Source organism: Gastrolobium bilobum, unplaced genomic scaffold (genome assembly GCF_033153095.1).
Source record: "Gastrolobium bilobum isolate Gb01-03AN ecotype WA unplaced genomic scaffold, APGP_CSIRO_Gbil_v1 utg21772, whole genome shotgun sequence".
Lineage (NCBI taxonomy): Eukaryota > Viridiplantae > Streptophyta > Magnoliopsida > Fabales > Fabaceae > Gastrolobium > Gastrolobium bilobum.
In genome coordinates this window covers 89,965-117,081 of record NW_026895577.1, presented here as the reverse complement: position 1 = coordinate 117,081, position 27,117 = coordinate 89,965, and the positions used below count along the sequence as shown (strand labels likewise).

Genomic DNA, 27,117 nt, shown 5'->3' with positions numbered 1-27,117 from the left:
TACCTGGTGGTATTGGGATACTGGGGGAAAAGTATTCGGATACCTTGAGGTATGCGAATACTTAAGTGAAAGTATTTAGATACTTTCTGGAGACATGGAGTATTCGAATACTCATCGAGGAGTATTCGAATACCTCCTGCAGATTTAGTCTTAAATCACTTAAAATGAGTTGAAAAGCCTTAATCACTTAATGAAACCTTAGGCAATGATTATTGATGATTAATTATTGTATAAACAGACTGTGATTGTGCTATTTGGTGACATTGAGCTTGTGTGGACTTGGCTTGGATTGATTGCTTAAGAGTTAAGCTTTCGTGTCATCGGTTTAGCCATTGTTGGTTCCACCATATATATATATATATATATATATATATATATATATATATATATATATATATATATATATATATATCGTTTTTCAACTTAGTGAAGGTATAGTTAAGAATCATAACCATACATGAGTTAGTAAAAACATTAAATACGAAAAATAAATGAGAATCAACGATCAGGATCACTAGCTGGACGTCCAACAACTTGATAATTAATTTCAATATATATATGAGTTTGATTTTCTCATGTTGCATGAGAATTGAGTTCTCATGTTATGACTCAACTAGTGGTGGGCCCCACATTTATTTAAAAGAGAAAAATAAAAGAAAAGCTTTGCACGCAAATCGAAGGATCACAACATGAGAATTGAATTCTCATGCAACATGAGAAAATATTTTTCCATATATATGTCCATCATATTCAAATCATAAATACAAAATAAAGGAGTAAAGTACTTTTTTGATCATCAACAAATATTACGGGACTTATTTTAATCCCTTAGGAAAAGAAGTAGTTTTTTTGTCTTTGTGAGATTCAAAATAGACCCAGTTAGTTAAATTTTGATCTTCTGAAATTTTAAGAAGACCCACGTTAGTTCTCAAAAGGATTAACATGGATATATTCTGAATTTCAGAGGAATCACAAGTCGACTTTTTTTTCTAAGGGATTAAATTAAGCCTCGTGATATTTGTTAAGAACCCAAAATGTACTTTACTCCAAAATAAAGACATGGGTACTTGGTTTATTTAAGAGTTTTTGGATTCCAGCAAATATCACAGGGCTCAGTTTAATCTCTTAGAAAAATAGTCAATCGGTGATCATCTGAAATTCAAAATAGATCTATGTTAATCATTTTGAAGAATTAATAGAGATCTTCTTTAAATTTCAAAGATCACAATTTTAAATAATTAGATCTATTTTAAATTTTAAAGATATCAAAATAAATTTTTTTTCTAAAAATTTAAAATAAGTCCCATCATATCTCTTGATGATCTTTACTCTTTAATTAATTTGTAAGAGTCCTTCAGTGTTGACTTATTGACCTCGTTTCCTGTAAAAGGGGAAAGGTAGGTCGTCCTTGAGCCATTGGTTCAGTCACAAAGTGGAAAACAGCTCCCCGTGGAATCTCAAAGCGTTCAAGGTACTCTCTTCTCTGATATGTTATGCTTTATATTTCGATGTACTCTCCCAAAATTTCAGACTACTTCAATGGCTTTTCCGTCTCTGTTTCTGCCATAACTCGTAAGGCTATCAATGATCTACTCTTTATTGCATCTTTTAGATAGTTTTTTAATTTTATTATTATTATTATTCTGTGAATCTCACTTAATAACAGAAACTTAAGAGTGTGTTAACGAAAGCATGTCAAAAACTACAAGCATTTTTGCTCATAAAAAAGATAAACTTGCTTTTTAGTGCAAGTACAAGGAAGACTCACCACTCACCACAAACAAGCCTCTAAAATTAAACTTATGTCAAAAGAATTAAAGACAAGTTAGGTTAAATTTAGCGTGTTTAGATTAACTAATTTTTTTATTCATAATGAATTTGGATCATCTAATGTTTTTGAATAAGTAGATATGATTTTTTTTTTTTTTTTTTTTTGATAAAATAGTAGATATGATTTTATTGGAGATAAAAGACACACATTTTTTTTTTTATAGGAAAGCTAGAACACACTCATTGATAAAATATTTTTAATACATTCTTTTTTTTTTGGTAAATATTTTTAATACATTCTTTATCATTGGGTAAGTTTAAGATGGGTCTCACTAACCTGAGCCTACTTTCTATTTAGTAATATTCACCTAAAAATAAAATGTTTACTGAAAAAATATGCAAATAATGTGTGGTTAATGTTTCTCTTTTTTAAATACATGTAATGAACCGTACAACCAATTATATTTTATATTTTCATTATAAGAATTGTGTCTTTCTTTTTGCAATAATATCATATACTGACTGATATTGAATAATAAGAGATGATTCAATGAATCAGTTTACAATTAAAAGTTTATTGAGAGATCTGTTTGAAAAAAAAAAAAAAACTCTCTTAAAAGTGACAGCAGAGTCACCCTTTAAATATTAGCAATGAATTTGATGAATTTACATGGCTAGCGATTTGGACGCAGGAAAAGCAAAGGATAAAAAGCCCAGAAGCAAATATGATACCCCCGAATCGGATCCAGAATCTGACAAGACTTAAGCGACGTGAGGTTCAAGCACATGAAAAGGAAAATAATTTAGATTTGTTAAAAGCTGTGTATGATTCAGTGAAATATGATGCCCCAGCAACAGCAACCGCTTGGAAAAAGAGTAAGAATGAGCTTTTACAACAAAAGAGCCCAATGGGCAACACAGTGCTACATATAGCAGCCATGTATGGAAAAAATGACTGGGTGGAGATTGTAGCTAATGAAAAACCAGATCTTTTGGATGCCAAAAATGCCAACGGTGATACAGCAATGCATGTTGCTGCAAGAGCAGGGCAAATCTCAACTCTTGAGAGGTTGCTTAATTTATTCATTCCATTCCAATATTATCATCCTCTGAATGAATTCGTAGAAAAAACCAACGCATATACTTCATTTCACGAGGCCTTATCAAACCTTTTGGCTGCCCTACCAGTTAGTTTTTATCAAATTCTGGATAAAGTTCTAGAAAAGAACAAGCAAGGAAACACTTTCCTTCACGAGGCTTTATTAAATGGTCACAGAGATGTAATGGGTGTTCTAAGTTCTCCGGAACATGATCAGTTTAAAGCTGTTTTGATGGGATTGGTTGAACGAACTGGCTTGTTTAGGACCAACAACGAAGGGAAATCAGCTATGCACTTGGCGATTAAGAAAGGTTACGAGGATATTGTGGATCATGCTTTGACCAAATTTATCAGCCAAGACTCTCCATTGGGCAACTTTAGGATTGAGAACCACGATGAATTTGCCGAAATGATCGCGCACCACTTCGACTATGTTCCAGAACCAAAACAACCTTTTGCTGAACAGGGTCAAGGTAGGTACATCATGTTGCTCTGTATAGCTTCAAATTTAGTGTCTGTTTTGTCTAGCCCAATAAACGAGTAATGTTACTATTGGATCTAGGTACCTTCTTCAAGGTATCTATGAGTTAGATATCCTTGATTCAATCAGATCACTATGCACAGACTTGAGTCAATCAGATCACTATGCACAGAGTAACAATGAACGGCTTTGCCAAAGGAGTGTGTATGCATGGTGACAACATAATATGAAACATCGGAAAAAGCTATCCGTTGAGTTATTTATACTAATAAAAAAGATTCTTTAAGTTATTAATAATAAGAACTCAACGGACCCCTCGAATTCGTCAAAGAAAGAGTGGATCCCTATTGAGTTCTTACACTCTGATTTCACAAACTCAATTCATCTGATTACTACAGGGATGAGCCCAATTCAAAATATGAACCATAAAAGAAAATACCAATTAAACCGATCACAGTAATACCTGCTACAGTGCCTGTTATCCAAAGAGGAACCCTAGGGAGATAGGTTTTTACCTCTTATTCATAGAGTTTATCCGTGGGTAGTAAAATTCTGGACTGATGTCGTATTAGGATTGAAATCTTTGATGGATCATAATTATATTTGATTAATATCTTGAATTGCTTTTTGTTGGGCTTACCAATCAATGGGCCTCATGTATAAGTGTATAACAATCTCATTTCTTCGAACATTCTTTTTCCTTATTTTGACAGTAGGGAGAGTAAATAACATTTACTTTAAATCAATATAAAAATAAAAAAAATTTGCCTAAGAATCTATTTTACATTAAACTATTTATCTTTAATGAAAACGTTGCGAAATTTTCTTAATTTTATATAGATATGCAACCCAATTATCAGTTGTTGGATTTTTTTGTTAAATAGCATAGTCACATATATAAGAAATGGAGATTTTTTCTACTCGCTACTAATTATAAGTTCATATATCTCAGGGGCATATGATGATTCGGAAACGGAATCGTGGGAATCGGAATTCAGCAGAGACTTTACGTTAGAAGAGTCAATTAAGAAATACCAAGAATTGGTAGAATTGATTCTGTGCGGCTCCAGTTATGTACCACCCGGAAAATCACTGCTTATTGTGGCAATTTTTGAAAAACATAAAGGTACGTGCTTCCTTGTTGCATAATTAACTACAAATCTTCATTCATTTTGACTACTCGCTTTATCAAGTTTAGAGCAACATAAAGTCACTCTTATTATTTATTTATATATGTTTGTCAAGGCAACCTTTGTTATTTCACAGGGCCCTACATAAATACACAGACAATTCTCTGAGTATACCTCTATTTTATTACTGATTCTGTCAAGCTGCTATTTTACTACAGTGTGCTATTTATAAGCAATAGCAAATGATTAAGGGTGATAATGACTAACATAGGAAATCTAAACATATTAATTGTCCACTAACAGATACCTAGGGACACACCTCTTCACCATAAACCTTTCATTTTCTATTTTCTTTTATTTAATTTAAAAACTTATCCGAACAAAACTCCCCCATAAGCTTTAAATTCTCCGAACATCCTTCATCCCAATCTTCTTCTTGAAATTTTTTAACAGCAACGTTGGCAACGGCTTCGTAAATATGTCACCCACTTGATCTCGGCTTGCAACATGAGTGAGCTCCACCTTTTCTTCCTTGACTTTATCCCGGATGAAATGAAACCTGACATCAATATGCTTACTCCTCTCATGGTTGACCGGGTTCTTTGCTAACTCGATTGCAGGCTTGTTGTAAACTTGGATCTCGGTTGGGCCGACTTGTTCTTGCTCCAATTTACTCAATAGATTCCTTAGCCACATTACGTGACAAATGCACCAGGATGCAACAACGTACTCGGCTTCGCATGTAGATAGTCACAATGGGTTCCTTCTTTGACACCCACGTGAATGCCGTGTTTCTCATGAAAAACACATAGCCAGCCGTGCTCTTCCTGTCATCAACATCTCCACACCAGTCGCTATCTGAATATCCCACCAGCTTGTACTTGTCTGACTTCGAATAATGAAGTCCTTGCGAGATTGTTCCTTGAACATATCTCAATATCCTCTTTGCTGCCTTCCAATGTGTGTAGCCCAGATCTTCCATGAGCCGGCTTATAATCCCAACACTTAGACACAAGTCTAACCTCGTACAAGTTAAATACCTCAAACATCCTACTAGACTCCGATAATTACTCGGATAAACTCTTTCTCCTCCATCATACTTCGAAAGTTCTAAGCCGGGTTCAATAGGAGTTTAAACCGGATTGCAATCTATCATTTTGAACCTCTTTAGGATATCTTTTGCATAAGCTTCTTGAGATACGAAGATCCCGGATTTGTCTTGTCTGACTTCCAGACCAAGGAAGTATCTCGTCAGGCCGAGATCTGTCATCTCGAATTCTTTTGTCATTTTCTTCTTGAAATCTTGTATTATCCCTTCATCATTTCCCAAGAGGATTAGATCATCAACATATAAAGCAACCAGTAAAATATTACCTTCTTTTTTCTTCACATACAGGGCATGTTCATATGGACATTGCTCAAATCCGTCCTTCTTGAAATAAGAGTCAATACGAGTATTCCAAGCCCGCGGTGCCTGCTTCAGCCCATACAAAGCCTTCTTCAGCCTTAACACTTTTCTTTCTTGTCCGACTTTCATGAAACCCGGAGGTTGTTCGAGATATACCTCCTCCTCAAGTACACCGTTTAAGAACGCCGATTTCACACCCATCTGATAGATCAGCCATCCAAGCTGGGCTGCATGTGAGATCAACAACTTGATTGTCTCCAACCTCACTACGGGTGCAAACACCTCGTCATAGTCTACTCCAGCTTTTTGCTTGTACCCCTTTGCTACTAGCCGGGCTTTGAATCGCTCAATCTCCCCTTTAGCATTCATCTTCTTCTTATATACCCACTTCACACCGATGGGCCGACTTCCTTCTGGTAGCTCGGCTAACTCCCATGTCTTATTCCGCTCAATAGCTTTTATCTCTTCTTCCATGGCAGATTGCCATTTTTCATTTCGGACAGCTTCCTCAAAGCTCAAATCCTCAGAATCTGCTAACAAGCAAACGAGATGTGCTTCGTTAGTTGAGTCATACAAGTCTTGCAAGCTTCTCCTTCTCGGTTGTCTCTGCTTTTCTTCATCATCAGAGACTTTAGGATTTGTCGGGATATGGGTCGAAGGTTGTCTGACCTCAATTGATATATTTTCGGGTTCCACATTGACCCCGAATGTACTATTCCAGTCCCATTCATCTTCTTCATTCACTTGCACATCTCGGCTTACCAACACCCTTTTATTGACGGGATTCAACAACTTCTATCCCTTCGTCTTCTCATCATATCCAATAAACACAAACTTCTTACTCTTATCTTCAAGCTTCGTTCTGAGCTGGTCTGGTATGTGTGCATACGCAATACTACCAAAAATCTTGAAATGAGCCACTGATGGCTTTAGACAACTCCATGCTTCCTGTGGGGTTTTATCATTCACAATTGAATGCGGACATCTATTCTGCATGTACACAGCACATTGTACGGCTTCTCCCCAAAATTCCTTAGGCATATTCTTAGTCTTTAACATAGAACGCACCATATCCAAGATAGTTCGGTTCTTTCTTTCAGCAATTCCGTTTTGTTGTGGTGTGTACGGCGCGGTCAGGAACCGTATTATCCCGTGTTCTTCACAATACCTTTTAAAGGCAGTTGAAACATACTCGCCACCTCGGTCAGAAAGGACCGACTTGATGTATCTCCCGGTTGCATTTTCTATCATCACTTTAAACCTCCTAAAGACCTCTAGCACCTCGGACTTCTCCTTCAGAAAATATACCCAAGTCTTACGACTGAGATCATCAATAAACGAAACAAACTATCTCTTTCCACTGAAGGACCCCGGAGTTATGGGTCCACATAGGTCGGTATGTATCAACTCCAGAGGCTGCTTAGCCCGGTATATAGCCATCCTTTGGAACGGGCTTCTTGCGTGCTTACCCAGCACACAGTCTTCACAGAACTTTCTTTCAGAATTTATCTTTGGCAGTCCCACTACCATGTTCTTCTTCATCAGCTCGGCTAGACCACCGTAATGAAGGTGTCCAAACCATTGATGCCACAGAGACATCTTATCCTCCACCTCGGCTTGCAGACAGCTGACCTCCACGCTCCTCAAACTCAGCTTGTACATTATGTTCTTTTTCATTTAAACTCGGGCTATCAGACGCCCTTGTTTATCTTTAAATAGTAGAACTCGGTCTGTCATTAGAACCGAGTAACCTTTCTCCATCAACTGTCCAATGCTCAAAATGTTACTTTTGAGCTCGGGCAAATAGTACACATCCCGAATTGTTCCAACTCGTCCATCCTTTTGTAGAAAGCAGACCGTACCACGGCCTTTAACATCAATTTTGGATGCGTCTCCAAAAGAGACATGTCCGGCTTCCACCTTTGTCAACTCTTTGAACAAATGTTTGTAACCACACATGTGATTACTGGCACCAGTATCCAAGTACCACTCTGTTTCACTCTTCGAGCTAGTTTCACCATGTGCTAACATCAGAACTCCTCCATCTCTTATTTCTCCTTCTGCAGCGAAGTTTGAAGTCTCATCAACTCTTCTTTCATCTCGACAATCTTTAGCAAAATGCCCGACTCGGCCACAGTTGTAGCATTTGTCCGAGTTGCAATCTTTTGCGTAGTGACCATACTTGCCACACTTATAACATTCTATATTACTTTGATTCGACCACCGGCCTCTTCCACCTCGACCAAGTCCTCTACCTCTCCAGTTTTGCTGACTCGTCTCATCTCTTTCTTCATGTTTCACCTCTTGACCTCGGCCACGACCACCTCGGCCATTTCCTCGTCCACGACCTCTACCTCGGACATTCTGAGAGTACAACACCTTTTCATCCTTAATTGTTGCTTTTGTCTGGAGTGCTTGCTCAAGAGGTTCCTCCTTCTTTTTCTTCTTGCGCTGCTCATGCGCTACAAGAGAACCAGCTAGCTCTTCAACAGAAAGCGTAGCCAAGTCCTTAGACTCCTCAATTGCACATACCACGTTTTCGAAGTCGTCTGTCAACAACTCTGGAGTCGGTCAACACCTCTCCATTCCGTTTCAACTGGTTCACCACGGTCTGAACCCTGGTGATGAAGTCCGACACTCCTTCGGTTTCCTTCATCTTCATCCCCTCCAACTCTCCTCGAAGAGTTTGAAGTCTAACCTGCTTCACATGGTCCGCGCCTTTGTAGACTGTCTCCAATATATCCCAGGCCTCCTTTGCCGTCGTTGCGCCTCTAATCTTTTCAAGACCACCGCTTTCTTCAACAGCTTGAAACATCATAAAGAGTGCCGCTGCATCCTTTGTTCTCAACGCACTCAATTGCTTGAGTTGATTTGTTGAATATCCTTCCGTTGATTCAGGTTCTACGAACTCATTTTGCACCAACCCCCAACTGTCATAGGCTCTTAGAAGAGCCTTCATTTGGATGCTCCAATTTTCATAGTTCACCTTTGTCAGGCGAGGCACTGACAGCTATTACTCGTATTCTCCATTGGCTCAAGCTCCGATACCAATTTGTTATTTCACAGGCCCTATAACTAGTGCTCACACATAAATACATAGACAATTCTCTGAATATACCTCTATTTTATTACTGATTCTGCCAAGCTATTTTACAAGAGTTACAGTGTGCTATTTATAAGCAATAGCAAATGATTAAGGGTGATAATGACTAACATAGGAAATCTAAACATATTAATTGTCCACTAACAGATACCTAGAGACACCTCTTCACCATAAATATTTCATTTTCTATTTTCTTTTATTTAATTTAAAACTTATCCCAACAACCTTGACTAATTAAATTCATTCTATTCCACATTACTCATCAATCAAGCCATTCATTCTATTCCACATTACTCATCAAGAAAGCCATTCGCTGCATTGTTGGTTAACTTTTTGTGTGAACATCAATATGTACAATTCTTTCTAATTGTTGGATTGTCCTCCTATAATTACTTTGGCTCTTAAGTGAAAATATGCTCTCGTAATATTGGTTATTGTTATATAAATATGGCAGGTATTTTAGAGACCATAGTGACAAGAAAGAAAGAATGGATCCATTTAAGGGATGAAAAAGGAAGGACTGCTCTTCATTATGCAGCATCAATTGGTTACGTAGAAGGTGTTGAGTACTTGCTTAAAAACTGTATATCATGCAGCATGGAAAGAGACAAGTTAGATGGTTCTTTTCCACTTCATATGGCTTCTGCAGGAGGGCATGCTGAAATCGTAAAGAAGTTGTTAGAACACTGTCCGGATCCCAGAGAAATACTCGACAAGTATGGCCGCAATATTGCTCACATAGCGGCTATAAGTGGACAGTTTAAGGTGGTACGGTACATCTTGGAAACTCGTGAACTTGCGGAGATGATAAATGTTAAGGATGCCAACGGAAACACTCCCTTGCATTTGGCCGCCATGTATTGCCATCCCAAAATTGTGTATGACTTAACATGGAACCCAAAAGTGAAACTCCAGTTGATTAACTATAAGAATCAAACAGCTCTTGATGCATTTCAGCAAAATCAACGAGGAAAACCCACCCTTCGGCAGGCAAGTATATCTAACTTCCCTAAAAGGTTAAATTAAATTAGAATTCTATCTTCTATAATATATATGCATTATTTTTTAATTTAATCTTCATAAATTTTTCCTTTTTCTAACTAGTTTTCATTCTTAATTTTTTTTTTTTTTAAATAAACTTTATTACTAATTTCCATATTAGCACCGTCAATTATGTTCGTATTAGATATTTTACAGATAAAAGAACACCTAACATGCACCTAATATTACTGTTAGAGATAATCACAGATCAAAATCTACCTCAAATGTATTGACCTCATGATTATATTAAGGGAAGGATTTTTAACACACATAAACATGTATTTGCAGCGGCTAACCTTTGTCGCATTAAGATCTGGGGGCGTACAACGTACTGAAAAAGGGTCATTCCCATACCCTCCTCCACCGTTCCCTCTCCCTCCCCCAATGGATCCCTACAAAGACAGAATCAACACTCTTATTCTGGTTTCGACCCTTATAACTACAATATCATTTGCCGCAGGTTTTACTTTGCCTGGTGGCCATAATGGCTCTGATTATTCAGGACAAGGCATGTCCCTCATCATGCTACATCGTATGTGGTTTCAGCTATTCATTTTGTGCATAACAGTATCAATGTACGGTTCCATTAGTGTTACTATCTTACTCATTTGGGCTCAGTTGGGAGATATTCATGATCATTTGGCGCTTCTTGCCCTTGATGTGGCTAAGCCTCTTTTAGGGATCACCCTTACAACTCTATCTGTGGCATTCTTAGCTGGTGTTCACCTAGTTATAACTGATCTCAATTGGCTGGCCACTACTGTCATGGTCATGGGTGTGACTTTCATTGTCATGCTCTTGTTACCCTACACTCTTCTCTGGTTCCCCTCAGATTCAACCTTCCAAGTAATCCGACACATTTCTCACTATCCTTTTTTGTTTCTGACATGGTTTGCTGAACGAAATGAAACCAAAGGTACGTAACCGCATGTATATATATATATGTTCTGTGCATCTTAATTGGGGTATTATATCATATTAGTCTGGTACTCATAATTGTGTTACCCGAAATATCTCGTTCATATGCGTGTGTCAATTGTGATAATGTACTTCGTGCTAATTGCTATTACTCTTTCCTTTTTAATTTATCATTAATTGTTACACCACATTTTCTTAGTAACTAAAACAAAGGCAACAAGTCATATAATTGTGTTAAAATATTGTAAGTTGATAACATAAAATTCTTTTATAGTGATATTGCATACTAATTAAATTCTTAACATCATTTGATAATATCTTATTGCATACTAATTAGATCGATATACAGGGAGACTGGGAACGAAAAAGAGAGGGAAAAGGGGGAGTTGAAAAGAGGGAAATTAAATGGAAGAATTTGAAAAACTTGCAGTCAAATTTCTATCAAGCTAGTTTTACCCTATTCTAGATTCCCTAATTTATCGTATTAATGTCCGTTCAGGATATTTGTGAATAAATAATGCAGATTATAACAAGTATAAAATTATTTTTGTTGAACTTTTTTTTTTTTTTTTTTAGGTTACAAGGAATTGAAATTGTTGAACTTTATTATAATTACTATCATTTATATTCTTTAATTTGTTTTAGAATAGTGTTCAAATAATTTTTTAAGATATTTCTATAAATTAATTCATTTAAATAAATTACTTTGAATTATTTTATTATTTATTTATTTCATTTAATGGACACAGTAATATAAATAGAGAAAGATTATATTTACAAACTTTTTGTTTATAAATTATATTATGTACTACAGGTAGTACATATTACTTGAGTATGTATTATTTGTAGTACATAGTATAATTTGTAAGAGTTTGTAAATATAACCTATCCCATATAAATATGTCGTAGATCAAATCCAATGTTTAAGTTTTATGATTTTAGGATTCGAATGATATCGTAACTAGTTATTGAAGGTTTTTATATTTTGTTTAATGGATTGTGACTTATGTTACAAATTGTTTTAGGGAAAATGTTTGTTTAGAATACGGTAGTTAACAGAAATGGATGTTACAGTTAGTGTATCATGACTTTAAGCTAGTGATGAACATGTTATTATTTTTCCAGGCGAGAAGTCTATAATTATTATTGTTGTACTTTTAGTTGGGGAGCTTGTTATAATTGTATTTTCTTTTTTTGTAATATTGTTATAATTCTATTTGATTATATTCAACTTAAACATGATAACAATATTACAAAAAAAGAAAATACAATTATAAGTAAATTATGAATTTCTACTTTGTATACAATATATTGGGTGTAACCCCAGGATTTGACAATTACAGTTTGTACATTATAATATCGTGCATCCCTTGTTATATTCTTTATTGTTTGCTCACCGTTGTTAAAAATTTGTCTAAAAACATAGAAACATTAAAAATAATAAAAATGTTTTTTTAGTAAAAACGGTAGAAACACAAGTTTTTACTTTTTTACTTAAATTTGAACCCATGACCCGGTTTTAATTTATATTTTTTTTTAAAAAAAACATATTTCCCATTTTTCCTAAATTAGAATGTGCATTGACTTCAAATATCTTTTTCTAACTATCTAACTCAAATCAAATTCTTTAGTGATCTCGCATCCATTGCCGCTCAAGATGCCGCCTTTCTCCTACCCGCTATGACGCTAGTGATGCAGCCATCAAACCCTTCTAATCAGCAACAACAACAACAACAATAATGGTAAGCGTGTGACTAAGCTATTTTGCTCATTTTCTGATTTAGAACTTGGTTGTTAATTTTTTTTTGTATTTTTGGACTTATGTATTATATAGTTATGTGACTTATATCTTTTAAATATGAAGTCGTTTATTGAATTTTGTGTAGTGACTTCTGTGATTTTTTTTTATATTCATATATATGTTATTTTTTTATCTTGACCTTAAGTAGTAGAAACTTTACGTTTCATGTCATTTCTACGATTTACGTTTCTACCATCCCTTTTGCTTGAACTTTGGTGCTTGATTTTGAGCTGTATGACTTGCGTAAGTTCTTGGTTCTTCACTACATATTGTTTTCTTCATTTCACATGTACCTTATCATATTTGGATGTTCGTGTTTCAAAAAGGAGTTTTTGTCTCAATTTCAGAAGAAATTTCTTTGATATTGGGTTAATGTTTTTCTTTGGGATTAAGGGAGTTTTCCATTTGCTAGAATATGAAGAAAGTCTCTTTTGTTACTCTTCATTTTTCTCTTTGTTTGTTCATATATGCTTTGTACTTCAATATTTGTTTGTTGCATTTAATTTCCCTTTGCAAAGATCTCCAAAAACATGCTCATTTTCACCCTATAAAATAACCTAGTTTCTATACAAAAATGGGAATGATTTTTAACTCCAGAAATTCTGATATTAATCTAATACACATCTTAAGATTTGCAGCAAGTTATAGATAATTGAAAATAGAGTTCTATAGCTCGAGATATGATCAAATAAACTACCTTAGAAATAGAGCATTCAACAAAACAGTCACAACCAAGAATTTACTTGGAACTGACTGGTGAGTACACATCTGAAAAACTTAAAGCTTTTCACCATTGAAATTCATCAAGTTATCTTTCCGATGTCATTGGCTCTATGCTAAGAGGATTTATATAGCTCAAGCTATGGTAATTCAAATTACACTAAATCATATAAGGTTTTTTTTTTTTTTTTTTTTTTTTGCAGAATATTCATATTTATGTGATTGTTTGGAGTAGTGTGCTTATAAAAAAATTATGAAAATTTTTGGATTTAAATTTTATCAATTATGCTTTCAATAGGAACTAGTTTCACTCAAATAAGATTTCTATAGCTCAAGTTATGAGTAAAATAGTTCAGCTATATTAGAAAACAAATTAATGAACAAGCATTAAGGTAATCATGTGCTAAACATAATTTTCAAGATTTTATCAAGCACACACGATATATCTATTACCTAAGGCTTATAAGTAATATTCCTTACTTTCATTTGCTTTACAAGTGAATAAGAGGTAAAAACATTTAAAACCTTGGCCTTGGGTAACCAAAGCAAAACTTCATCTTACCCATTGCTTCTCATTTTGGATTGGGCATTAGACACAATATAAAATTAGAATAAGAATGTCATGATCTGGATTGCTTCTTACCCATCAGTTGGATAGTGTCAAGATAATACACACAGTTGCTTTGACCTCCCCACCTACCTGGTTTCCTCATTGCAGAATTCCATGCTCTCCCTAAGAAGAAAGCTTGATCACCCAAGTGATCCAGCTTAACCCACTCCATTGCATCAAAGTCCATCTTGTGAATGTTCAAATGTTTCTCAGGAACAAAATCAACCATCAAAAGTTAATCATTTGAAACAACCAACTTAAGATAAAAGTAATTCACATTAGGGGGTATTTCTCACAGTGAGCCAATTAAACACTATACTTCTGGAGTCTATTGCTTTTATCCTCAATTCTCCTAATTCAGCATTTTTTGTAACAACATAAACATGATCCTTAAAAATTGCCATGTACACCCATTAGATCTTGCCTAAGAAATAGCCATGTAAACCAATGACTGTTCCTAAAATGAAAGACCTCCAACTTACGCATAGTATTAAAGATGGCTAGGATGACACAACTTTTAGGGGACGAAGTTGATGCGACAATGATGCGGTCATGAAGGGATTTGCTTACAAGGCTAAAGTGTGGTGCATGACATTTCAGTTCATGTCCAGTTAAAGCAAAACTTCATCTTACCCACGCTCACCTCTTTGCTCTCCTACTTTTTGTTCTTGCGATGGGCCTGTATTAGAATAATTTTGTTAAATATCCATAAAAACATTAGACACAATATAGAATTTTTTTTTTTTTTGGAATATAGAAATTTTTTTTAATTGGCCATATAAATAACCGTATTTTTATATTTTTAAGTTTAGCAATTTCATCATTGATGAAAATGTCTTGAAGCATATAAAGAATTTTTAATTTTTATGGGATATTTCATGTAATGTTTACAAATAGGGAAATGTAAGTATCGTGTTGAGGATATAAGTTTTATCTTGTCACTCTTGAATACATTGTTATAATATTAAATTTTTTTTTCTTTCTCTTCATACACTTTAGAATTTATCGACTGATGTGGAGAGACAAATTTTTTTTTTAATATTATAATTATGTAAATCTTACATCATGTAACTTGACATTCAATGAATCCTTACAAATAATTAGTTTTCAACCTGTTGATGAAGGATCAACTGCATACTAGCTGCCTTAAACCAAAAATATTGAAAATGAATCATCTCATGTATTAAATAACATGACCATGTCATATGAGAGAGTTTTAACAATCAATAATCAAATCAACAATGTTGATTTTGTAAAATTTCATATTCTTATGTTTTTTCTATCTCTTTCCTTATGACTATTGATCCACTTTTGTAGAATTAGGATTCCTCTGTATGACATGGTCGTGTTAACTAACTCATGAAATAAATTTGGCTCCTCGTCATTTACAACAAACAGTTATGAAGATGAGATAAAGAAATATATTTTAACTAGGGATGGCAAAAATGAGCCAACCCGTCGGGTTGGCTCGTAACCCGCACAAAACGAGCCGGGTTGGGTTGGCAAAAATGAGCTGCCAGCTCGATTTAGCCCGACCCGAGCCAACCCGAGCTCAAACGAGCCAGCTCGCGGGTTGAACGAGCCAGCTCGCGGGTTACTCTTTTTTTTTTTTTTTTTTTTTTTTACAATGGACTTTACTGATGGATTCTCCACTGATGGACTTCTTTTATTTTTTATTTTTTGGCTTTACATACGTTTTATGGTTATCGTGAGTTAGAGTAATTCAAAAAATCATGATAAATGACTCTTGTGATTCGTGGAGTGGTTTGTGTTTCATTTAATGTTTTTGGATTTTGTAAACTACTCTACTTGTAGTTGGACTGCAAAATACAATAATTTTATACAGGAAAACAAACCACAAAAATTAAATTTTTTGAGCTAACCCGCTAGCCAATATTTTGAGCTAACTAACCCGCGAGCCAACCCACTAGCATCATTTCGAGCTAACTCGCGAGCTTTTTTTGAGCCAACTCGTGAGCTTTTTTACGAGCCAACCCGCGAGCCAATCCTAACCCGGCTCGGGTCGAGCCGGGTTGGATTTTCTGGCTCGTTTTTTTTTTCGAGCCAACCCGACCCGACCCATTTTTTTCGGGCTGAATGCGGGTTGGGCCGGGTCGAGCCGGGTTGGCCCGTTTTGCCAACCCTAATTTTAACCAGTGTTTTGAGAATCAAAAATAGATTTAACTCCATCGTGGTTCGGGAATATTGATTGTATTTATGCGGGTGTTGGTTGCAGTGGTTAAAAATAGTTGTTTGAACCATAAGGTCGAAAGTTTTCTATATATATATATATATATATATATATATATATAATATGGGATACGATATTGTGACATCTAAATAATGTTACTACCAATGTTATGATCACATCTTAACCGTTGATTTTTGCCAATCAACTGTTATCATTTGTCAAATCAAACTCATTAATTAATTATTAATTCGCAATAAATGATAACCGTTGATTGACGGAAATCAACGGTTAAGATGTGGTCGTAATATTGGTAGTAACATTATTTGGTTGTCACAATATCCTATCCCATAAAATATATCTCGGAAAATAAATTATGTTTTTACAATTGAATGAAGGATATTGTGACAACCAAGTTGTGTTACTACCAAGCGACTACCAATCAATCTCACTGTTAGATCGATTATATTGATCCAACGGTTATATTTATTTCCATCTTTGTATGGTCATGATTCCCATATTTAAAGTGAAAGCATTAAATATGGAAAATCATAACCATATAAAGGTGAAAATAAATATAAAGTATTAAATTTGGGAAATCATGACCATACAAAGATGGAAATAAATATAACCGTTGGATCAATATAATCGATCTAACGGTAAGATTGATTGGTAGTCACTTGGTAGTAACACAACTTAGTTGTCACAATATCCTTCCCCTTACCATTGTTACAGAAAAATGAAAAATTATGTCCAAATCGAAAATAACGAGTTTCAAGACTATACTGAAAAAAATTCAAAGACAATAATCAGTATCCACATTTATTAATTCTCATATTTATATTTATATAGCAGACATTTTACAAGCACCACGAATGAGTTATTCAAGCATTCAGTCGAGGCATGCATGTAGTGCCATGACTACACCGAGCAAGCATCCATTATATATTACAGACATGCATGGATGACTGAGAAGCGTAAACCATTATTACAGACAACATGTACAGCAAAGTTTATTACATGATGCTTTATTTACTCACTAAACTTAAGCCAAACCCGTTTCATAACGACCTTCTTCTTCTTCTTCATTGACATGTTGGAGCTATGCTTTGACAAGATGAGCATCAATATCTTTTGTGACCTTAGCAGCAAAGTTCAAGTAAGAATCAGGAGATGCAGCTACAATATTCTCTTTAATCTTTTCATATTGTAAGGTCCATTTCACAAGCCCCGCATTTTCCTTATCAATCACTTGTAGTGTGAACTTTAAACTCTTGTCACTCTCACTGATTTCCCCATCAGAGAGGCTATAAGTGATCGACTTGTTAGCATCATCTATGGCTTCAATTTTCTCCTTTAGACTTGTCTTTTTCCCTTCTGCAGGGTTTCACAAGTATTAAAGATAAGTTAAATAACATAAGCCAGGACAACTAAATATGAATTTTGATTTACCTTTGCATAATTAATAGAAACAGCTTTCAATTAATTTGAGTAATAAATAATTATCAAACGTACGTAGCAACCTTACCAATGGTATAATCCCAGTGTGTGACAGAACCAACATTTTCCCAGTCACCTTGATGCACTTTAGCACCATGTATTCTCTCTGTAGAGATATTAGGATTATGATGAAGTTGCTTTCTGAAGAGGTTGTAGAACTTAGCAGCAGGTGCTTGAATCTCTATCTCAGTCTCTAATTTCCCACTAAGAGCCTTGTTTTTGTTAGAAAGAATATCTTTAAAAAGAATATCTTGAGGATATCTTTATTATTTGTAAAGATATATTTCCTTATTTCATTAGAATTTAAGTTAGGTATGGACTAAGCCCATTAGTATTTCTTTATATATTGTACTCTTCTGAATATCAATTCAATATATAGTTTTATTTCAATGTTCCTCTCGTCTTTTGTTATTTTACATGGTATCAGAGCCTTGGTGTACCGAGTTCGATCGTCACCACCTCTCACTTTCTTTCTAGTGGAATTTCTTTATTCGCACAAGTAGGAGGGTTTGTGCATTGTCCACCCTCCAAGCCCAGTGGGCTCTCGTGTGAGGGGGCGTGTTGAGATATTAAAACCATTAATGTAGCATCTCCCAACAACTTAAGCTTTTGAGTTGAATTGGTTCTTTACATGGTATCAGATCAACCAAGTCAAGTCATTGTTCTGGCCGCGTCTCTTTCCTCCGACCGCATAATCGTTTCTTCTCCGGCCGAATCTTGTTTCTTCCGGCTATGTTTTCTTCTTTTTCGTTGACTTATTATTTTTATTTTTATTTTCTTTTGTGGCTTGTATTTGGTCAACTTTATTTTATTCCCACATATGCTTGTGGTGTTATTCAAATCTGATTTGGCTTGTATTTGATTTATTTTTGCCATTGTTTGGCTTTATTTTGGCCTCTCATCCAAGGGGAGCATTTATCTCTGTTGTTGCCTGGTCCGCGGATTATTCTAGTTACGCTGGTTCTGTCGGCTTGTATTCCAGTTGCAACAATGTCTTTTTCCCATTATCTCTATTGTTGCCTGGTCAGCGGATTATTCCTGTTACACTTGGCTCCGTCGGCTTGTATTCCAGTTGCAACAATGTATTTTTCCCATTATCTCTGTTGTTGCCTGGTCCGCGGATTATTCCAGTTACACTTGACTCCATCGGCTTGTATTCCAGTTGCAACAATGTCTTTCATAGCCCTTTAGGCTGATGTCTTTACCAGCTCTTCAAACTGATGGTCATTCCAGTTGATTTGCTGTCAATTTCTTCGATTTATATTCCGTGAAGCATCCTTTTAGTTTTCTTTCTTCCCAAGATGAAGTGTCCCTCCATCTTGAGAGGGAGTATTTGAGATATTGATAATATTTTATTTTAGTTTATTATGTTTGTTATTTTACTTTAGGGTGAGTTGTAGAGTTGTTGCAACCCCACTCGTTTATTTTCATGTTATGTTTCTTAGTCTTTCTTATTCAAGTTTGTTGCTTATGATCATATGCTGCAGCTTGAGGGGGAGTGTTAAAAATAATATTTTTAGAAAGAATATCTTCAGGATATCTTTAGGATATCTTTATTATTTGTAAAGATTTTTTTTATTCATTAAGATTTAGGTTAGGTATGGGCTAAGCCCATTAATATTTCTTTATATATTATACTCTCCTGAATCAATTCAATATACAGTTTTATTTCAATGTTCCTTTCGTCTCTTGTTATTTTACATCTTTACTCTCTAAAATGCACAGATATAAGAAGGCAATTTTGATGACTTGTAAAAGGAAATGCATTCCTTTATATAGTCTCTAATTATAGAGGATTGTACTTGACTAAATCATTATTTCGAATGCTCTATTTCAGATTTCGTGCAATCTATGACAAAAATAAAATAAAATTATTGATTGAAACATTTATAAAATAATCCATTGATTGGATGTCACCAGACAGCTGTGAAGCTTGAAAATTTTGAATTGGTGTTAAAATATGAAAAATGGTGCTGAACCGAGTATTAACTTACATTACATAGTATTTGATTAGACAATGTTTCTCATGGTTCACGAGGTATAGAATTTTCCTAATTGAAAAGTTTTCGATGATCTCACCGAGATCTTTGTATCATTATTATCTCCTGTTTTTAAAGGGGGAGGAGCAACATGAGGAAAGATCAAAACTTGATGCATGTTTTGTAATTGTATGATATAATATCGAAATTCTCTTAAAATTTTATATAATTTGGTTACGTAAAAATTCTATATTATTTGGACCCATTAGATAATTTGCTGTGTAATTTATCTTTTGCTTTTATGGAGAGGAGCCACCTATGAATAGAGGTGATAATTTGGGTTGATATAATATGACACGATATAAATTTGACACAAACACAAATACATTCAACACGAAATTGAAAATGAGTCAAAACCTTTGATACGAACACCACCCATTTATTTTATGACACAACACAAAAACCCCCTAATCTCAAAGTGTTTTGTTTATTGTGCGGATTGACGCGACACGACATGAATACTCTGTCAACCCTAATATGTGTTGCTTATTATGCGGGTTAACACGACACAATATGACACGACACCAAACAACATGAATAACCTGTAAAAAGTAACGTAGGTCAATTTTGTATTTGCAGGTTACCAACACAAACACAACACAATTTGAAAATGGTTCAACCCGAATACAAATTTTTTGTGTCGTATTGAAAATTGACACCCCTGCCTATACGAGCAGATAAAAGAAATTGTTAGGGGCCAATAACCCCAACAATGCCCCTCATAAATTGCTTAATGGACTGCTTGAACCTGTGAGCTCCCTCTAGGATCAAACGTTTACCACTAGACCAAAAATTATAGTTGGACGCAACTTTATTTATTTATACATTTAGCTCTTATAAATACATATACAGAGCCCCACACTAAGCAATGGACGAACATGAAAAGGTTGCATGATGGTACCAATGAGTTGGAATATTAAATCTAATGCAATTAATCCTGCAAGTGCATAGAATAAAGAGTAAATATCATTTTTGGTCCTCAGCAAATTTCACGATGCCCGTTTTAGTTCCTAGCAAATAAAAAGGTCCATCGTGATCCCTAAGAAATTTAAAATGGACCCATTTAGTTAAAATTGTGGTCTCTCACAAATTCAAAAAAGACCCATATTAGTCCCTAAAAGGACTAAAATGAGTCCATTTTGAATTTTTTAGGGACCACGATGAGCCTTTTTATTTGCTAGGGACCAAAGCGGGTATCGTAAAATTTGTTGAGGATCAAAAAGGGTATTTACTCTAGAATAAATTATTGGGACAGGATCCCTCAAATAGTCCACGCGAAAGTAGTTTTTCCCATCGATAATACGAACTTATATTGGTCGGCACTACACGCTTACCGATCGGCCACCACAAGCACACGGTCTGAAGTCACTAGGTCAGACAAATCTCAGAAATCAAAGAAATGCATAAAGGTGAGGGATGGAGAGAAAAACACAACAAATTTTAACGAAGAAAACCTTCTCTAAAGCAGAGAAGTAAAAAATATTTCACTAAGAATAGTAAGATTAAAAAAGGATTCAAACTTCTCTAATCACACTAGAGGTATACTCAAACATTACCAATAATGGTGGTTACAAGATTCTTCTCTAAAAATGTTTCACTCTAAAACTTCTCTTCAAAGGATTCTCCCAAATCTTTCTTCGCTCACCTATTACAAAGGTTTTCATGCTTATAAAGGTGAGGAAAAATCCTACACCTTCTAGAGTCTTCATCAATAATGAGGTGGGTAACATTCATTGAGGTGGTTGTCAAGATATTAAGTCATACACCTATAAATATGGTACATGCCTAGCCACCAAGCATTAAACGAAGGAACACACCCCAATAAATCTCCCTCTTCCGACTTTAATGCGTCGACCTGTTCAGCAATCCAGCACCTTGATAGCAGTCAGCAAATTTTCTTGCACCAACTAACTTCGTCATCATGTCAGCCCAATTTTGGTCGGTGAGCACCTTGGCATGTTCAAGTTGTTTGTCTTCTATCATCGCCTGATCCAGTGATATCTTACATCAATATGTTTAGTGGTGAGCGATAATTCGAGTTCTTTGCCAAGTGAATTGCACTCTGATTATCACACTTCAGCTCGTACTTATCCTACTTATGGTCGATTTCAAGGAAGAACTTCTTCATCCACATCATCTCTTGCAAGCTTCAGTTGCTGCTATATACTCAACTTCGATTGTTGATAGTGCAACATATTTTTGCAAATTTGATTGCTAGGAGACAACACCTCTTGCAAATGTCATTAAGAAACCCTTTATTGGCTTTCTAGAGTTTGCTTGTCACCCTAAATCAGCATATGTAAAGCCTTCCAACTCGGCCTTACTTTCTCCAAAGCGGAGGTGTAACACCCCGTATATATCCGGTTTGTTATCATATCATCGTATTAAGCCACGCTTAATATAAAAATATGGAATATCTTTTTCTATTCAATTATGACGTCATTATCATTAGCCAAGTTGAATTACTTAATTCATTTCATAAAACATCGCCTGTATGTAAATTACAAAAGACAACTAACTGAAATACCTCATAACATAGATGTGAGTATCTAAGTCACGGATCTACAACACGTAGTCCGGACAATATCCTGATACATTATTAATTACAACTAGAAACAACTAAGCATAAAGTCAAGTCAAAGTGACATGGACAATCCCCATGCTCTCCAAATAAGGCACAAGCCCCACAACAGTCTCAACAATAACATCATGAAACTAAAAATATAAAAGGCAACAGTCAATATCCAACATCCAACATAAGCAGCATAACAGCATATAATCAACTAAACACCAGCCTCCTGCCGCTGGAGGTCTCAACCCCTGCATTACCTGAACCTGAAATATGTGCCCCAAACGTGGGGTGAGATCTCTAAAAAGAAATCTCAGTAAGACAAGGGGTCCTCAAGGATTTTCCACCCCAAGCTCACTTACACGAGCAATATAAGTTCAAAAACATTTAACAGTATAAGTTCCAAAACTATGCAGTGCAACAGATATTCATGCCATGTGTGTTTTAACTATTCTACTGGCCAGAGAAATGCAGGATGTACGTCTACAACCCCATAATAAGTACAAGGAACATCGCTTGCACCTCACCCACAGCCTCACCCTCTTGTATGTACCACATACTCAGGCTTACCGTATAGGTGGAACACCACATGTATATCATAAAGGCACTCGCATATAACAGCTCAACAACATTTCACAAATCAATATATCGTGAAAACAACATCATGCATATAACCATACCCCCATGGGACATGGTGGAACCAACAATGGCTAAACTGAGGACACGAAAGCTTACCTTGCAAGCTAACTATCCACTGCCAAGAGTCACCACTAGCTTAAAGCCCAAACATAGCAGAATCACAATCTGTTTCGGACCAACAATATATCAATATTCATGCTTAACAAGCATAAGACACAAAGACAACGCCTTTCTTTTACGTTTTACGTCTTTAAGCTTCTCACAAAGCCACAAGCCCTTAATCACTTAGATTCTGACTTACATTAATCATTACAGAAGTCCACAGAAGCCAATTATGGGTCCACAAACCCAAAATAACATTCTGTATGAACAACACCTTCACTGTTCATGAAAACCCAGAATATCCGGATATATATCGGGGGCATATCCGGATATCAATATCCGGATATCTGTATGCCGATATCCGGATATCAATATCCGGATATTCAGATCCCTATATCCGGATATCATATCCGGATATTTCGCGACAGAATGCAGTTCTGCATTTCGCGAGATATCCTTCCAAAGGTTGGGTTTTTAACCCATTCCAACGTCCACACATGCATTTTTACACTTCTTTAGGTTCATATACTGGGTGGTTACTTGTTTAATTCATTAAACATGCCAGGACATCTCTTTTAATCATCAAAACTCATGATCAAAGGTTGGTAACACTTACCCAAGCTCAAAACAGAGCAACAATGGTTCTTGGAGCTCTCCAAACTGTCTCAAAGGTTCTGACTTTGAAGGTGCATGAAAATGGCACACCACAATGGTTCTCTCTTCACAAAGGTTGCTCCTTGAAGCTTCCACAACCAAGGAAAATGGCTCCCAAAACCCAAGCAAGGAACTCAGCCCAAGGAACCTCCCAAAACAGCAACCCCAACTCAAAATGGAGCTCACCACACACTCCCCATGATAGTTCCCACTCACCCAAGGTGTATAAGTGAAGAAGCAATCAAGAAAATGATCACTTGGTTGAGTTTTTGGTCAAGAACAATGGAAGAGAGCAATGGAACAGTAGCAAACTGATCAGCCACCTCAACAAGTCACGTAGGAATGCAAGGTGCCTAGGATTTTGGGCCAAGTTATGTATTTATAGAGGTTTAAGTCATTAAACACACAATATTAGCATTAATTGCTACGCTTAGCATTTTAATCCAAAACTTAGGATTCTGAACCTACTTGTTTTTCTAAGATTTGAAATATTTTTATTTTATTTTTTGCAGCACCTTTCCGGTACGTGTTTTTCCATAGCTACTATCAGTTCTGGCACCAGTTCTCATTATTTTGACTTGAAAATTGTTTTACAAGTCCTATATATTATTCTAGTGACATATACACATTTTTTATAATTTTCCGGGATACTTCATCGGTACTCAATTATACCGAGTAGCAGAACCGGTATCTGAACTTTTCGTCCGAAAAGCGACTTTCAGCATTCTTAATCACTTTCTATATTTATTTAAGCCTTCTTATAATTATTAAGGTCAATTATAGAATTATTTCCTAATTTCACACATTTAATTAATTATTTTCCTTAATTAACGATGCAGGTTCTTACAGGAGGCACAAGTTCTTCATTCCTCTGAGATATTTGAAGATCCAGTTGATGGCTTTCCAGTGTTTTCGGCCAGGATTAGACAAATACCGACTCACCATTCAATTAGCATACGCCAGATCGAGTTTTGCACATACAATTGCGTACATCAAACTTCCGACCTTGGACTGGTACGAGATCTTCAACATCTTATCTTTTTTTTCATCAGACCTTGAACACTAGAAGGGTGTTCACTGTCTTGGCTTTATCCACGTTGAATCTACTCAAGATCTTCTCGATATAATTTTTTGACTTAGCCAATGTAGTTTTCTTTGACAGTCTCTAATAATCTTGGTTTCAAGAATTTGCTTTGCAGGGTCAAGGTCCTTCATTGCAAAGGACGAAGACAATTGAGAATATTTTGAAGAATATGACTCATCTAAAATATTCAAACTAAAAATAGAATAAACTTTTTTTAAATATCCATAAAAACAATAAGTACAATATAAAATTACTGGTTTAATTGAGCATACAAATTACCAACTTTTTATATTTGTTTAATTAGAAATTTCATCATTGATGAAAGTGTCTTGAATATTTTGAATTCTTGTGGAATGGTATATGTAACAATATACAAATAATTAGTTTTCAACTGGTTCATGAAGGATAAACTGCATGCTAGCCGCCATGTCCGAAATAATTAATTCGCTAATAAATTTGGCTCCTCGTGATTCATTACCAACAGTGTGGATGAGATAAAAAATAAACTTTAAATTATTGGTTTAATATTTCTTATGTTGTAGAAGATAAAATTATCTCCTACACCTACATAAAAGTATGTGGGACTAATAGATAATGAATATCAATTTGTATTAGAAAGTTTGAACAATAAAAGTTACACCACCAACGGCAATTAGAGGTTGCCATCAACTCCAAAAATAAGGATGAAGAAGTTATTATGCTACGGGAAAAATTACTCTTATGTTACATGTGATAACTTTCTCTCCTACATACCCTTCTATAACTGTGTCACATTTTTCTTTTCTTTTATTTTTATTTTTCAGATGGTGGAGCCCACAAATTTGTCTCTATGATATGAGATAATTTATCTCTTTTAACATGAGATTAATAAAAGTGTTATACAGTATTTGGCTAAATGAAAATGCTCCTCTCGTGCAGGTTAAAAGGAAAGACGCAAAACTGAAAAAAGGAAAAAGAAAAAAGAAAAAAAGAACAGGGCTACACACATTAATGGCCCAAAACAACACAAGGAATTAACCTAATAAGCTGTGCTTTTAATTGTTTAATGGCCCAACAACACAAGACTCCAGTAATCCACTTCATGCCACCTACCCTCCACGTTGCAGAACCAGGTAGTCTTTCATCCATCTTGGTTTGGCCTTCTTTCTCTCTCCCCGTCTACCATATATATCTCTTCCCCTCTGTTGTGTGTGATCTTCATCTGCTACTTCATGGTTATGACTTCCCATGTGCCCAAAATATTTTTATGTGTATATGAAATATTTTATCTTATATAACATGAAACTCAAATTATTCTTATACAAATATAAGAATAAGAAGTCTTATACTCATTCTTTATTATTGACTCACTTGTATTCAATAACGTAACATAACTAGAAAATTAAAACCGCTAAATATAAGTGGGAACGATGACCAATATTGATAATATAACATACACTAGTGTAAAATGATTTTATGTATATATATGTACATGGATACAATTAACTTACATCAATATAAGAATAATGTGTCTTATACCCAATCTCAACCTTTGTTCTACTTGCATTTAACTACTCTTTTTTTTTTTTTTGTATATCAAAGGAAATTAAAAAGAAGCAAGCTACAAAGCAACAAATATGGGTAACATTGTAATTTATACGGATACATTTGCCTCATATATATGGGTTTATTATTTCTGCTATCACATAAGATAAAGTTATCTCATGCAATCCTAAAACTACATCGTTTTTAGGGTTGAGGAAATTATTGAAGGATGTTTTTGTTATATGAATTTTACCATAATACCCTTCATTGATTCCCTTAATCCTCAAAAGTCAAAATGATGTAATTTTGATGTCGTAGAAGATAATTTTATATTCTATAATAGAAAAAACGATAAACTGTATACATGTACGTGTCAGACTGAAATAGTTTAAGGCACTAAGTTTTCTGTTACGAGACTAATTTAATATCAAGTGCTTGATTTAAGTATTAAAAGAAGGTTTTTAGAGTTTAAGGCACTAAGTTTTCTGTTACGAGACTAAATTAATATCAAGTGCTTGTTTTAAGTATTAAAAGAAGGTTTTAGCTCTTTATATTTATGACTCTCATTAAATTTGGCTATTGTGATAAATGCCATCGTGGGTTGGGAATATTGATTCGGATTAAGTAATTTAGATATTTTCATGGTTCCTGAAAGACTATGTTTATTACTACTAGAAAATACTTGTATAGCGACAGAATTATTATGGAAATTTTGTTGCTAATTTTATTCTTGCTAC

General features: G+C 35.1%; 2 protein-coding genes across 2 annotated transcripts; one reads left to right on the top strand and one right to left on the bottom strand.

The window, feature by feature from the left end:
* The first annotated feature begins 1,465 nt into the window (after positions 1–1,465).
* Positions 1,466–12,832, top strand: LOC133317541 (protein ACCELERATED CELL DEATH 6-like). Its single transcript, XM_061519409.1, has 6 exons — positions 1,466–1,471; positions 2,449–3,342; positions 4,303–4,476; positions 9,446–9,981; positions 10,321–10,948; positions 12,582–12,832. The coding sequence occupies exons 2-6, from the start codon at positions 2,496–2,498 to the stop codon at positions 12,632–12,634; spliced, it is 2,238 nt and encodes a 745-aa protein (XP_061375393.1). The 5' UTR covers positions 1,466–1,471; positions 2,449–2,495; the 3' UTR covers positions 12,635–12,832.
* A 4,539-nt stretch (positions 12,833–17,371) lies between these two features.
* Positions 17,372–18,916, bottom strand: LOC133317562 (MLP-like protein 43). The gene is made up of 3 exons (XM_061519427.1): positions 18,815–18,916; positions 17,798–17,981; positions 17,372–17,646 (listed from the first exon to the last, which is right to left on the bottom strand). The coding sequence occupies exons 1-3, from the start codon at positions 18,914–18,916 to the stop codon at positions 17,372–17,374; spliced, it is 561 nt and encodes a 186-aa protein (XP_061375411.1).
* Between the last annotated feature and the right edge of the window lie 8,201 nt (positions 18,917–27,117).

Bases quoted from the DNA above. Each gene is read 5' to 3' on its own strand.
- LOC133317541 (XM_061519409.1), top strand. From the start codon at position 2,496: ATGATACCCCCGAATCGGATCCAGAATCTGACAAGACTTAAGCGACGT. The intron at 4,477-9,445 runs GTACGTGCTTCC...TAAATATGGCAG, and splicing joins AATTTTTGAAAAACATAAAG to GTATTTTAGAGACCATAGTG. The intron at 10,949-12,581 runs GTACGTAACCGC...CAAATTCTTTAG, and splicing joins TGAACGAAATGAAACCAAAG to TGATCTCGCATCCATTGCCG.
- LOC133317562 (XM_061519427.1), bottom strand. From the start codon at position 18,916: ATGGAGTCAAGTGTAACTGGAATAATCCGCGGACCAGGCAACAACAGA. The intron at 17,982-18,814 runs GTAACAGGAATA...AACAAAAACAAG, and splicing joins ACAAGCCGACGGAGCCAAGT to GCTCTTAGTGGGAAATTAGA. The intron at 17,647-17,797 runs GTAAGGTTGCTA...GAAACCCTGCAG, and splicing joins ACACTGGGATTATACCATTG to AAGGGAAAAAGACAAGTCTA.